At 38.6% G+C, this 15739-nt stretch overlaps 1 protein-coding gene across 1 annotated transcript in view; it reads right to left on the bottom strand.

Moving 5' to 3' along the window:
- Positions 1–15739, bottom strand: part of qsox1 (quiescin Q6 sulfhydryl oxidase 1) — a 30234-nt gene that overhangs the window by 7772 nt on the left and 6723 nt on the right. Inside the window, exons 6-11 of the mRNA XM_032572622.1 lie at positions 15071–15216; positions 11363–11497; positions 11143–11272; positions 3010–3132; positions 1318–1456; positions 200–376 (exon numbers count right to left, since the gene is read on the bottom strand). Coding sequence (XP_032428513.1) covers positions 200–376; positions 1318–1456; positions 3010–3132; positions 11143–11272; positions 11363–11497; positions 15071–15216 — 850 coding nt within the window. The remainder of the gene's footprint in view (positions 1–199; positions 377–1317; positions 1457–3009; positions 3133–11142; positions 11273–11362; positions 11498–15070; positions 15217–15739) is intronic.

Below are 15739 nucleotides of genomic sequence, written 5' to 3' on the forward strand. Positions count from 1 at the left end.
AAAGCTGGAGTTAAATGGTTTTAAAGATGCGTTCCTGATTTGAATCACCTCTAGTTTGAATGGATTCTCAGCAGATGGTGTGTATTCAGCTCCTTCAGTTTTGTTGGAGCAAAAATACAGCTAAAATATAGAGGACATCATCTTCCAAGGACCAGAGGAGCTCTGGCATTAACAGTTTAGCTGCTGTGGCGACTCTTACCTGCAATTCTGTTATTGACTCGATTGTGACGATACCACAACCACAGGACTGCTGATGGCAGCGTAGTCACTTCCTCCAGACCCTCCCTCGCCATGTTCTCAAAGTGGTCTGCACAATATCTGCAGCCAAAGAAGTTGTGGATGTAGTTTCTCATTGCATTTAGCACCTCCTTTGGATCTGGAGGAGAATAATGAGTTTAATCAGTGAGGTCAAGATGAGCAATTTTATCCTTTTAACTTATAATCCACTATTTTTTAAGAAACTAATGGCTACAGCCTGAACACCAGTGAGTCTTCCCATGAATCTGTGGGCCCACAGTGACATGCAGCTGGGTTAACACCATATTGAGGTGAATAATCTCTGAGAATGGGATAACCCAATCTGGAGATTAAATGTCGTTAACACTCTGTGTGAATGGTGGCCAGGCTGCTGTCTCAGGACCTCAACAGTCCAGAAACATATTTTCCCTTTGTCATTTGCTTTTGTTCTGAGCTTAGCTGGCCCTTTAGATGAACTTAGCCACAGGTTAGGGTGTGCACAGACACCTGCGTGTGTTTATCAGGTGAATAGAAAATAAAGACAGTATGGGCACCTTTGTATTATTTGCAAAGTGTTGATAGAAAAACCCTCAAATGGTAACATGTGGAGGAAGTGAGCACATGGGCTCATTAGGATGGTGGTCTTTGGGGGTCCAGATGGACACCCCTTTTGACCGGTCCATCTGCAGGTCGCATGATGGTCCATAAACCTCGGGATTAACCTCTACATGCATCTCATGTGTGTGGGGGTGAGTCGGGGTGTGTGTGTGTGTGTGTGTGTGTGTTTGTTTAGTGGGAGATTAAGGTCCCTGCCAGGAGCAGAGCCTCTGGTCATCTGCCCGTTTTATTACCCACTCACATTCCTCTAATCTAATATAATCCCTTTTCACACAGTCCCAATTAGGCTCAATTTCAGATGTTATAAAATGACACAATATAGGAAAATTTAAATAAGCATAAAACATAAATCCCAATAAATCTTCATGCTTCCTCAGGTGTTGTGTTTTTTCAGCCCTCCACTGTCTTAGCAAGCATTAAAAACAGAAACTTTTTATTCACAACAATGCAAAATGTTTGCACCTGAGCCTCCAGCGTTGTTGGCCTGGACAGTGAGAACGTGGAAGAGGGTCCAGACCCCACAAGGATAACGTCTGAAGTGGGGTTGTGAACCCTGGCAGCCCACCCACCTCACTCCCTCAGGCAACGCAGCGTCTGGAACCTGACAGAAAGGAAACACAAGGAAAAAAGGAGAAACGGAATAAGAAAAACAATCTACAATGATAAAGTTTAATAAATTAAATATGATAAAGACGTTCAAAAAGTCATGTTGCAATTATTAGCAAATCTGCTGTCACAAATTTTTCTATTTTGTTAGCATTTAACTTGCTATGCAGGTCTAAATGTGAGGAAATGAAGAATTGTTGGAAAATCAAGTTATTTCATAAGAGCATGTTTATCACTTTTTATGTGCTTTGAATGTGAATAACATGTTTGTATTGGGATCATGACTGACTGTGGCCCTCATGCAGCACAAGTTTTCCAACATGTCCAAAACATCTGCAGCTGGTGATGAAATTAAGCATGATACAGGGTTAGGTGGGTACAACAGAGATGTTGGAACGTAATTTTCTAAAAGTGCTTCTTCCTCCATCGCTGCAACACAAGGCAGATGTGCAACCAAGATACAATGGCTTAAGGATTACCATTTATTCTAATGATTCAGCTTATATTTCCTTGATTGCATGACAATTTCTTTGCCAGGATGGAAACCAGCAAGTCCAGAAAACAAAAAAGTTTTTACATTCATGTGGTGTTAAGGGGAAAAATACATCTAATTTCACTTGTATATGTTGCTACAGATTTAAACCATCTATAATTTAGTAAAAGTTGAGTTTTTTAAGTGAGTTCATTGCAGATTGTTGCTTTGACATGTCAAAAAGGTGTCTTCTTCAGAACAATGGGAATTTACAGTTTCCACAGAATTACGAGAATCCTCTACCAATTAAAGCGTCTCTCCAGGAACTCCCAACCTGTTCGACTTAATGAAGGCCGTTCCACGCAGTTTTCCCAATCAATGAGAAGTCAGACTCAGGTTAATGGCTCGACCCACCACTAATGAACAGAGGCTATCCAGTTCTCTAACCAAGAGCTGCAGCTGAATCAAACAACATATTTTCTCTGACATAAAGTCGTTTCACTCGCTGTGCTGCATCGCCGTCACTGCAGTGACTGACAGGATTACTCTCTTGTCAATAGTAAAGATTTTGTGTGTGGACGCTTGCGTGTTCATGCACAATCCATTTCCACTGAGGTGAAGTCTATTCATACCTTCCCATTGATTCATTGATCCATTGATTCGTCTGCTAAAAGCTAATGATGTAAGTAAGTGACTCTTTCAATTAGCAAGGGGCTGCACACTGGAGGCATGCAGGCTTCACTCCAAAGACAACAGATTCTCAGATAGGAATTAAAAGGAATTAAGGACAAATTTATCTTCAGAAATCTAGATTTTGTTCTGATCCTGCATAGAAAGACTTTTTGATATTTCAAATATGATAGGTTTAGGGTTTAAGTATTTTCTCTGAGGTGACTGTGCTTCTCTGAGAAATGAAAAGCCTTCTCACAGACATTCGACTTTACAGTCTGGGCTCATTTTGTGACGATTGGCAATCTGACACTTCACTCCTTGTCTTTTATATAACAATACAAGGCACAATTTACAACGTCAATGGTGTGCTTTATGCTTCTGTTAGTAGTAAAGTGTTTGCATACCTGTGCTGTGTTATCCACTCGCTCTCTAAAAGCTTCGTAGGAAATGGGACCTTCATTCTGGTTCTGTAGCCAAGAGTTCAGAGACTTTAACAAGTTCATCACCACAGGACGGCCGGGGAAGTACTGGAGAGACAAACAGAACAATAAAAGCAGACATTAGCCATCTTACTTTTTCTTATTTTAGATTATGTTTTTTTATGCTACCCTGAATAAAAAACATAATCTAATACCCTGAGTATTTCTGATTCTGGGAGAAAAATAATGCAAGAGGAGCACTGCAATCAATCACATATCAGCAAAGGTTTATATTCAGGACTTCTTTGTAATTTGGTTGGGCGAAACCAGGAGAGAACTATATTAGCACAAAGTTATACATTATCCACAATGTGTGACTTAATACATAGGAGACTGTAGATTTAGAAACACTTTGACTCTCCGATAGCTTTTTCTCGGCGCAATTATAGGAGATGTTTTATTTTAAAGTTTCAGAGAACTGAGGTCTCATGAACTGATGTGCCTCTCATAGATTTATTGTCAGTCTTGTATTTCTGAGAAGCGACTAAATTGTAGTTTTTATTGTTAGCAAACAGACAAATAGCTTTATCGTAATCTCCGCAACTCATAAATATCTACATCTATATCCTCACCGAACTAAGTATACCTTAAGAAGTACTATTTATAACTATATCCACTGGAACTTACAGTTATTATTGGTTTAATCAGAATATGCTGAAAACGGTTAAATATTTTAAATTGTATTTTATTTATGCCACACACCCAACAGTCTCTATATGCTGTGATCTGAAGGATGCGTCACTGTGCAGCCGAGGTGGGTGGACAAGAAGCAGCTAAAATGTTTTCTTCACAATAAAACACATTTATTAAACAAATGAAAACAGACTCATGGTGAAAAGCAGTGAATGCACAAGCCAGTCATTGATATTGCTGCACTGAACAGCTTTCTACTAACCTGGTCTTACAATTTGTTTTCCTTTAGAAAACAATAACAACTCTGGACTGGAGAGCAGTATGGCTTTTATGCCAATCAGAGGGTGAGAAGAGTTTACCTTTTTGGGTACCAGTCATTTCGCAGGAATACTTGTTAATATTTGCAAACAACATTCAAACATGAATTTTGTATTCAGTTCCAATGAGTGAGCAGATAGTTTAACAACCAACCGTAAAATCAAAACCAGATTAATATAGCAGTAATCTCTGAAACGAACAGCACCTTGAAAGAATATTCATGCCTTGTGTTCCATATTTCGTCATGTCATAATCACATTTGTGATGGTAAAACTACCATGGCACAGAAATGCACAAGTTTACATTTGTGAAACAGGATTTTCTTCTCGTTTACTAAATTTTACAGATCCGAGAACTTGTCCGTTTTTATAAAATTGAATAACATGTCGTCTTTTTCTAGCCTGATGGGTCCACCTGTATCTTTCACTCATCGCTTGGATATTTTTTCCCCATAATTCATCTATTTAGTTCAAACTTACATCATTATTTGCACACCTGGATTACATCATGTGTCCAATAATGTTTTGTCGGGCTTGCACACTGCTCAGACAATGAGGGTCGAGCGGTTTTCTTCTCCGCACCTTTAAAAACAACGTAAGTAAGTGTGACAAAAGCCGAGCTTAAGCCTCTTCCTTCATTAAGATTCACCTCCTAAGCCACTAACAACCACTTAGACGCGCCCTCAGCAAGCTTTCTCCTGGTGCGTGTTTACTCCTAACCACGGTCACCACAGTAACTACCACAGCTGGAGGAAACACGAGAGGGCATCTAGCAAGAAGGGAGCGAAAACAGAAAGAGGAAATCCAGCTGATGGGCGCCTGAGACCACTGATGACAGACTGAGACGTGCAAGTCTTCAAGCGAACAACGTAACAAAGAGAACAGCTCATGCCTTCTGCTAACAACATACAGAGTAAAAAGGTGGACTGCTTTTATGAATTCAGCTAAATGCCTTTTATAATCTTATAGTAAGAGGTGTTCTGTTTGTGCACAATTGGACTGAGTGCAAGGATCAAGTGTTTGTTCCCCAAATAGAAACACTTGCTTGGTAACGTTTTCACCAAACATGTTTTTTGTCCCAGATAAAATAGCAGAACCCTAAACAAAAATAAACTTTGTTTTCAGAATTATGACTTTAACATCAGATATTTCTCAGAATTCAGACAAAAAGAAATATAGATTTTCTTTTTTACATATCAATGAAACTAATCCTCTTCCATAATAGCATAATCTCACAACGAGATATTGAGTTAATCCAGATAAAATTACATTTATTCTACAGGTAGTTTTACAAGCTTACAAAGTCAATACTTTTAGGGCCTTTGGAAGAAAACAAAGCATCACCCATCCTCTACTTTACTCAACAGACGGTATCTGAAGTTTCACTACAGATTGATCCTTTGTTTTACCCCAAATCTATGCAGAGTGTTTAAATGACCCTTAAAAACTCAGTAAACCCAGATTTTCTAATCCTCATACAGCAACAGGTGTCGTAACTAAGAAATGGTCAGTGTTCATAATATAATGCTTGAACTGATAATAAACACAAGCAGAACACGTGCCAGAGGCTGAAGTCGGGATGTGAAGTTCAGACCATGACTAGTGATGTTTGCAGCTCACTTGTTGCAGTAATATAATAGGTTTAGGTGAGCATTAGATGTCTGAGTGCCAACCAGTCAGAAAACCTCCTTTAACATCCATATGAATTTAAGCAGACCAGAAAACGCAGGTGTTTTCCACTAACAGGCTTAAGTCTGCCTCACCAAGCAACAATATTCATGAGGATATAGCCTCCACCGATTTTCTTGAAGAAGAAAACAGTGTTATCTAAATTTGTCTAATAAATCTCCCTGTCATTTACTATAAGTGGAAGCAGGAGCAGTTTTAGCAGATACACACTATTTTAAATCTGACATTTGGTGCCAAAGCAAAGTTATATTATGGTCTGCAGACATTAATGTCAATAGTCAAGTCTTAATCGCCAAAGCTGCAAAGGTCACTGCAAACATTAATCCAGAATATTTCCATTTACACTAATAGAAGTTTACACTTAGCACACTGATATGCATCTGCATCAACTATCATAGTTGTAGATAAACATTAAGTGAAGCAATATTTAACAAAGCATGAAAAATATTCAGCTGACAGGACCATTAAAATGATTCATTTGTGGTTAAATTCTTTATTAGGGATCCTTTCTGATTATCGATTTTTTTCCCCTGCTGCTGCTTTTATCATCTCCACAATCTCTCTGCTCTACAGAAGAAAGCACCATCCATATCTGATGTAGCTCAAGAAAACTAAAAAAAACACACAAACTTCGCCTCCTTTAACCATATACCCCTGCTGCCCCCACCATCCCATCCCAGTTGGACCATGACAATCCCATTCACCCTGGCAATATGTCATCCCTCATCCGATTAGTATCAGCAGCACTTGAGAAACCACAGGCTGCTTGTGGTGAGAAGGTCCTGAGAGGGTCGCATCTGTTGGCTGTAGCAGGGCGACCCGGCCAGTCTCTGGTGGTGGAAGGCAGGGGGAATAATCCAGCAGGGACAAACAGGTTCAAACGTCCTACAGTTGTGAAAAGCAGTGGAAATATTTTCTAGTAGTTGCTCATACTTGCATTGGCAGCTGATTTAGGTAGAGCATGTTCGCCCTGGACTCGGGAGGCGTGAGACGGCGGAAGCATTTCAGACCAGGCCTTCCCCCCTCCCTCCTAATTCTCTGTTTTATTCCCCTGTCCCTTTGTCTCCCCTCTGAGCTGCAGGGCTTCTTTCAAGAAAAGCAGGATGGAGGTGTAATCCTTAAAAACCTCGCTGTAATGCTCCTGATGCCTCCTGAGATCCACTTTTCTAAATCCTCATAAACATGTAGCGCATTCAAAAAATCCGGATTCACCTCGACAAGACATGTAAATCTAGAAATATCACAATTTGGTCTGAAAAACACTACAAGACCACAGCAGCAGATACTATAATAGGGAGTACTGTAGTTATTGGACACAGCAGAATTACAAACACGGGTATTAGGAGCATTTCTGCGGATTGGACGAAAGAAGATGATGACAGAATTCAAATTTATGTGTCTTTGAGATGAGCCAAAACGCAACAGCTGATTACTCATTCAGTCATAAACTGGCTGCACCCAGAGCTCTTTGTGCTGCACAATCATTTACACACACACATATACACAAACACAGCAACAAAATCCCACAAATGAGGTCCTGTTGGAGCAATGAGGGCTTCAATATATGACCCAAAGACCTTTGTGATAAAACTTCGTTTTATTGCCGGTGTGTCAGCAACTGGAACTCTATTAATTCAGTTTCTGCCAATTTACAGAAAATTGAGACATTCCCAGCTAGTTTTTAAAATCATTTTCTAGTAGCTTGGTCTTAATTGTCAATGATTTTTTTTTTGTTTGCTTGCTTGTAGCGGAGTGACTTTGAGGCGATTCGCCTCTTTAACATAGTTGCACATTATTATTTTAAACTCATAAACACAGGCTGGTACTGATCTATGACATAGTCACTTGGTTCATTTCTTTATTTTAGCATTTCTGACTAATTAGTCAACAAATAATCAAATAAATGATCAAATCTAACAATTTATTGTAATTGTATTAACATTTTTAAAGTTGTTTTCATCCTACATACCGGATTTGGACTCGGTATGAGAAGCCAAAACTTCTCTGACCTCCTGTTGAGGGATATTGTTTATTTGTTATTTTTGTTGGACATAAATAGATTACAGAAATTGACTTAAAGCAATCAGTTATTGAAGCATTAAGAAAACGTTCCTGTGGTGGAAAAGGGAGGGAAGTGTGTGTGTGTGTGTGTGCAGGCGTGTATGTGTGATGCAAAACAACAAAAAGTGCAAAAAAAACCAAACATCAAAAGGGTAAAACAAACAGCAAACAAGTTGAGTATAAAGACAAAAACTCTGCATCCCTTCTAATCACACTATGCAATATAACAATTTATGAAGTTATTAAAGACCATTTGGCTCTGAATTTCTCCATTCTTAATAGCAGCTGTTTCTGTTTAATTTAAATCTGGATTACATCTTTTAACTTCTACCTCTGCAGTGTTAATGTCGGGGGTTGTGGCTTCAGCAATAAAGCTGTCATTGCTTTGTTTGGCTCCAAGCAGGCAAACAAAGCAACAACACTATTTACTTGCTAATGCAAATGTCTACTCCAAAGTGCTCAAGTATATTAAGCAGCAGGATTCATTTCTTGCGTTTTCAGGTTTGCCAGTATTTTGTTAATTGATAAAATGAGAAGCATCTTATTAGCTTAGCCGTAATTGTAACCGTTATCTTAAAACAAGCATTTCGGAGAAACAAAATTAATGTGCAAGATAAAAACTACACTTTTGCTCTAAAAACAACATCACATGTAAAGTAATTTATTCAAATACAACTTTGATGACTTGCTTGTTTCAGCAGAAAACACCATCAAGACATGTCGTAATTAATGAGCGTGACACTGGAGTGAAACTGTGACACAAATCCTGAAGTCAAACCATTACGAGTCACTTTCTCTCTAACTTCTCTGACTCACTCAGGAAGTTCAGGTTCAGGAAGTTTACAAATGCATACAGCTTTAAAATTAGATAATTTAATTAACTAATAAATACTTTATTGCTTTCAAATCTGTGTGTCATACTTTGTAACCGTTGGCTGCTTTTAGATAAGAAGCTCCATGTTCTGAGCTCACTACAAGGTTAGAGCCAAAAGCACAAACTGGTTTATCAGGGCACCAGTTGTTAAGAAAAATATCATTTACCATCATGTAGTGCTCACTGATGCCAGTATGAATTATTTGTAGAGAAAGATGACAAACACCTCTTACTCTGAAATGTTTTGAAATGTTTTTGTCACAAGGTTTTTGTCAACTTGTATCAGATTTGAGGTGCTCAGATGAAATCACAGTACAGGATCAGCCTGGCGCAGCACAGGGCAAAAACAACCTCAGTCAATTCCACAATCAACAACAAGCTTTTGAAGTTTTATTTCAACTTCATATTATATGGAAAAATCAACCTTCTTGGAAGCGCTTTACCGCTGACCATAAAAATCACAAAATCTGCTGCAAAGATTTAGATTTAAAGTAATCCTAATTTTTATCAACTTATTTCTTTCAAACAGAAGTGTGGATGTTTTCAATCAATGAGATTTTCTCATTAATTATTAGAATGAGAGAGTTTCGAGAACCTGTTCCTTTAAATAAAACGTAAATAAAAAAAGACAAATTTCCCACGTAATACTCTTTTTACATCAACTCATTTGCAATCAGAAACAAACTTCTTGGTTGCCTGAAAACCATTTTAAATCTAAACTTGCCAGAGGTTTGAATAATTTAGCTTCATTTTAAGAACACACATCTTTGCATCTTATAAAAAATGGCCTGGATATCAGATCTTTGTTTCATAATCTACTTGGCATCTCATCTGCTCACAACAAAGCCTGTTTGAGGCAAGGGCGCTCAGTCAGAAGTCAATAAGGACGGTCAGAAGTCGCGTTCAGCCGTAACAATGACATCCTCCTCAGCTACACAAAGCCCCTTCTGAGTCGCGGCAGCTCTATTCTTGTAGGGGGGAGACAGGCTAAAAATACCACTGGGACCTGCTACCATTGACTAAACAAACCGGAGCTAATGGGAGGCCACGGCGCTCTGCCCTCCACACACACACACACACACACACACCCCGACACTGACTGAAGCTGGCTTACTGCAACGCCTCCCAAGAGAGTGGGATATAATCAGAGAGATTGGTGGCAGACTGGGGCAGTGAAGCTCCCTGGTGCGCAGCCAACAGGGACACGGCTAGCAGGTCAGGCCTCATCATCACAACATGCTGGCTTGGTGGGCACACACACACGCCCTCACTGAGGAGAGAGGTAAAGCAGGAGTGTGTGATGTGTAGTAAGGAAAAAGGTTTCCGCCATAACAAAGAAAAGAAATGAAGCATAAAATCTGTTTTCTTTAAACCACACTCCTTGTGTTTATACAGTGATTTATTAAAAAAATCATAGCTGCTGCGTAGAGATGAGGAGGGGGCGTGTTGGCTGGTTTAGCCTGTTTAGACTAACAAGTCGCTGTGGGCTGCATGTGGGTGGCAGCCACGCTTCAATCCCACTGGGAGCCAGCATAAAGAGGGCCAACCATTCCCACGGGAGTCTTTGTGCTCCTTCCCCACTGAAAGGCATCCACTTCTGATTTCAAAAGCGCGAATCAAAGTGCTTCAACAGTGGCAATAAAAAACACACAGAAACATAACATCCTTAGCAACAGTATTTAGGCAAACCTAAACAAACACAAATTAGACAGAGAAGGATTAAAACAACAATAGTTATAAAGAGGGAACATGAAGCTCACATCTACACAGTAAACCAACATTATGCTGTCTCACTCTCCATCTAGTGGTGACCTGCTGCAACTGCTTACTGGGTAAACATGCATTTGTGAAGACACTTTCAAATGTCTAAATTAAGCATTGAAAAACAAACAAAAATTTATTCAATGTCCTTTGTGCATGTTATTTAAAAGATTTTGTAAATACACCAGAACTTCTACCATCATTCTTGTAAATAAAAAAAAAAGGTTATTGAAGAGTAAAAACAGAACTGTATCTTACACTCCTACAGCATTTGAAAATAAGAAAATAAGAGTGGATAGGAGTTGCATTTTAATAAAGTTTTTACGTAAAATAAAAATGGTGAGAAATGTTTTAAAACTTAATGCAATTCATTTAAATGGAAAATGTTGTTTAATCTTTTGCTTGCTGTGAGAGAAAATATTTTTAAGTCCTTGAATGCAACAAAATATAAAATAATTTGCCCATGCAGGTTTAATAATCATTTTGACTTTCCTTTAAGATGACCACTTTCTAGTTCAATAGAACTTATGTACTTATACTTACAGTTTGCATAAATAGTGCCACATTTTATTTCTGCTGCAGGATGTCAAATAAAAGCCCTGATATAATTTTGGTTTCTCATATCTTGATTTAATAAAAACATCACCCACACTGGTTTTTTATTGAATATTTTTGTACAGAATGCTGCCATCTCTGATCATAAGTGCTATGTGCTGTGACTACCTTTGCCAGGACAGAGATGTAAGCTTTCAGAGCAGTCAGAGCATTTCCTTTGATGACACTTTGGAGAGCCAGCTCCACACGCAGCGAATGATGCAGCGCTGACTCCAGGTCTGCCATGTACACCCGGGAACTGGATGTGCAAACACCAGACACACACACACAGACAGGAAAAGATGAAGTAGCAAATAATGAGAATGAAGCAGGAGTGTCTTGTTCACACCTGTTGAAGTCTCTCCAGGGCTCTTCTGTGCGGTTCTTAAGGAGTTCTATGAAGACGGGTGGAGGTTTCCCTGAGCGCACCACACCCGGCAGCCTCTGGAGGGCGTAGAAGTAGAAGGTGCGAACTTCAAACTTGCTGTGGGTGAGAAAGGTTAAGTGAAACAAACACTTTGGGTGAAACGGTGACAAAACCAGCTAGAAAAGTGTGGGGAGACAAAGAGGACAAAATATGCAAATGATACCGCTTCATAGAAACTTCCTTATTACAACAAAGTAAGTAAGTAAGTACACCTTAGCAGGAAGCTCTGCTGAGGGAAAAACAATGAATGAATGTCTTTGAAATACACAAATTGACTCCGTTTCATTTTAACACATTGAAATAGAACTGTTAGATGCTTATTCATATTGAATTATTCATTACACACAAACTACTAAAGTACTTGTTCTGTATTTTTAAAAATCACTTCCAGTGTTATAATATTAAGAATAATTACATTAAATGTCAACAACTTACTATTGCCAATACATTAAATTGTTGGAAATGTATAAAACTTTACATTTATACAGATGTTAAAGCTCTTATACCATGTAACTACACAGCAAGGTATAACATACAGTATACTGTATAAAAAAGCATTTTATGTTCAAACAAAACTTCTTTACATACATTGCATTGTATGTAAATAAGAAAATATTTGAAATAAAAAATGAAAATATTACATAAACAGTGATTTCTGAATTTCTGAAAACTGACTAACGCAACCTTTGTTTACAGTTTGATCTACTACTAATAAACTGTAGCTTTAAAATGTTTATATACTCCTGCTGTCATGTTTACCCTTGAAGCATCTCCGAGCTTCACTGAGTGTTAAAATAACTGTTTCATTGTATTTTCTTAATTTTTCCAGGGTATTTAAGAAAATATTATTTTTAGAGTCAATATATGCGATAAAACCTGAATCTATTCACACCCCTGACAAATATAAATCCTAATTGTTTTCCTTCTGCTAATAATTTTTCTGAAATGAGAAAAGCAAAAGAAAAAATAATTCAAAGCAGTATAAGTTTTGAGAAAAGAAAAAGAGTCATTGTAATGTACATTTTATTAAATAAATGGCAAATTATGAACCATTTACAACTATCAAGAATCAGTGGAAAAAACATCCAGCCTCCAAGCTATTCTTATAATTACAGATCAGCATGTTGCAGGTTTCCACTGTATTTTGGATTTATCTTTACTGCTAGTCCATGAGGCTGGAAGGCCTCTTTGCCATCACTCTAATCTTTAGCACCCAACACAGAAGGGAAAGCGTGAAAACACAATTCAATATTTATTAGGTTGAAGTCGTACAATCCTTTTTACTCAGAACTTGGCTTGAGGATAAATTCTTACAGTCAGATTCCCAAAAACATCAGAAATTCAGAACCTGCAGGCTGCAGTAGACGTAGAGAATCTGAGATCTGAGAACTCAAGGAGTTCCAACACTTGTTGCTGTGTGTGTTATGAACATGTCTTCAACTGTAAAACACATGCTGTTATCTTTAATTTAACCTTATATTTCATAAATTTACAGTCAAACATTTTTCTCACTTATGAGATTAGTTTCTGAGCACTGAGCAGATGGTGCTGGTGGTACTGAGAGAGATTGCTGATTATTTTAGCCATGTGCTAACCCTGCAAACTGGAAGCCCGGCCGTTATTGTGTTATGCTCCACATCCCTCCATCCCATTTGCTTTCTCTCCTCGTCACAAGCCGAGAGAGGGAGAGAAGGAGAGCGGTAAACCTCGGGCTGGATGGTAATAAGGAGGATGGATACTCTGGCCCTACGCTCACTCACTCCAGCCAGGGACTCAATTACACCTGCGTGTCTGGTGGGAGTGTAGAGATGTGGAGGGAGAGCCATTCATCCACTGATCCCCAGGGCCAGCGGGCAGGCAGGCGTCAGGGTCGGCCGAGAGCGAACAGATTCACCTGGGAGCAGCACGCATTACATGCATGACGAATGTGACGAACACACACATCAAGATAACATACACACACAAAGACGAGCTCTGCTCTCCCAGGATCAATCAGATATTCAGCGATGATGGGAGGCCATCTGTCGCCATGAGAAGCCGGGTCTTGTTTGGCAGGTGAAGCCAGGAAAAGCAATGGCATTGTTTTCATGCAAGAAATTAAAAACCCTCCCTTCTGTACAGTGATCGAGATGAGGGGGGTGGGAGATGGAGGGTGAATAAATAAATCAGCAATAAATCATTTCCTTTTTGCATTTGTCAACTAAAAAGGAGTCCTCTTTGCATGCCAAGTTATTGAAACGGCCAAACAAAGAGGCATAAACAGCAGATGAATTTGCAGGGTGAAGAACGATCAGAGCCGCTTTATGATGGTGAATAATGGCAGCGATTTTGATGTTCTGATCCCATTAAGAGGCCAGATGTTTAAAAGTATTTTCATGAATAGGGTTCAGATAATGAGCTCGCAACAAAGCTTTTCAGCAGAAAGCAAGGCTGCTTCATGTAAAACAACGGGAACCACTTTTGTTTGTGCAACTTAGAAAAAAAAAAGTTGAAGATGTTGGCGTCGTTTATATGTGTGAAAATAATTTTAACAAAATGTAGTGTCTGCAAAAAAACCAAAAGAAAAACAAAACTCCTCTCTAGCTTGCACTGTTGAGGGAGGCCATCTTCTCTTGAATATCCAAGAAACTCAGATGATTTAAAAATATTATTTACATTGGGGGACTGCTAACAAGGAGCAAGTGCAGATGGGCAGTAAAACTGTTTATACAGTCTTTAACATTTTAGTTTGGGTTCTCAACAGAGTGCGGCTTTTTTTCACATATGGTTGCCTAACGACATATTTTAACATATTTTATTTGAATTTATTAAGGTAGACCAACACAAAGTAGTGCATGTAAAATATGATACATGGTTTTCAATGATTTTTATTAATGAAAAAAGGGCTTTGTCCATTTGTTTTCAGCCCCCCTGAATAATTACTATGAAGACCCTCTTTATATGACAACTGCAACTCTTTTGGGTTATGTTTCCACCTGCTTTGTACATCTAGAGATTTAATGTTTTGCCCATTCTTCACAAATCACTCAAGATATTCGTGAAGAATATTTCTATCTAAGACATTGTAACAAATGAATATGATTTAATCCAGTGGCTGAATTTAGTGACGTTGTCTTTCTAGAAGGTGAACTAGCCCCATCTCAAGTCTTTCCTAATCTCCAATAAGAGATTTGTAAATGATGTTAGGTTTCTATCATGCAGAGCGCATGGCATTTTGCATGTAGGCCAAAGAAAAACATTGTTTTTAGTCTCATCGTCCCCGATCACCTTCTTCCACATGTTGGTTGTGTGTCCTACATTTTCTGCAGCAAACTGCACATGAGACACATGAGAAACATGAGACATGAAGCTTTTTTAAAATTCTTCTAAAAGCCAGATTTGATTGTTTCCAGTTACCAGATTCTCCCTGCAGAGTTTCCTCTTCAACTCCTCCAGAGTTATCACTGACCTGCTTTTAGTTATAAATGACACTCGGATATAAAGCTAAAAGATGCCAATAATTCTGGTTAAAAGTTGAGTAAATTTTCTCCAAAATGTTTTGGACAAATACACTTCTGCTGAAGTAAACTGAGGTCCAACGTGATTACAAAATAGCATGTTGCATAAGAGGAACTCTGCACAAACACTTACACTACGAGTCTCTCGAACCTCCCATCTGGATAGTAGAGGTAGCAGGAGGGAAACTCTGTCACTCCCAGTTTGGACACCAGACGTCCCTCCGTGTTCAGAACCCTCCTCACAGTAATGTTCTCAAACTGCAGCAGGTCAAGGGTCACCTGAGGTATACAACACATCCATTGAATTAGTTTTTATTTACATGCAGTTATATTGCATTGTATGAGCTCAGGAATTTTAGTGATTTATTTGAGCTGCTCTTGTTGCTGCTTTTAATGGACACATACAGAATATACTTGCAAAGAATTTAAAAAATAATAATAATTGAATGAACCAGTTTGAATTAATTTTGAATTTTCCCTAATCCACACAGGTCAGAAAATTCTTTGGATAAATGTACCTTAGCAAGTTGCAGGAAAAACGCACACTTATTACCTATAAGGACATTTCTGACTTGATGTATCAATTTGTTTTGTTTGGGCATCAGCGCGCTGTTAGAAATCCCACTGCTGTTCAAGTTTCAATTACATATGGAAACATTGTTATGCAGTCCTTTATTTTTATAATATACCTTATGCAATGCAGCACCAGGGGCAGCAAAAAAGAAAATAGGGAAGATGCTACCACTAACATGTCAGACCTTTTTCTACTTTCAGTAGTTTCCAATTCATTCCAAGTTTGAGT

The sequence above is a fragment of the Xiphophorus hellerii genome, chromosome 9 (genome assembly GCF_003331165.1).
Source record: "Xiphophorus hellerii strain 12219 chromosome 9, Xiphophorus_hellerii-4.1, whole genome shotgun sequence".
NCBI classification, from domain to species: Eukaryota; Metazoa; Chordata; class Actinopteri; order Cyprinodontiformes; family Poeciliidae; genus Xiphophorus; species Xiphophorus hellerii.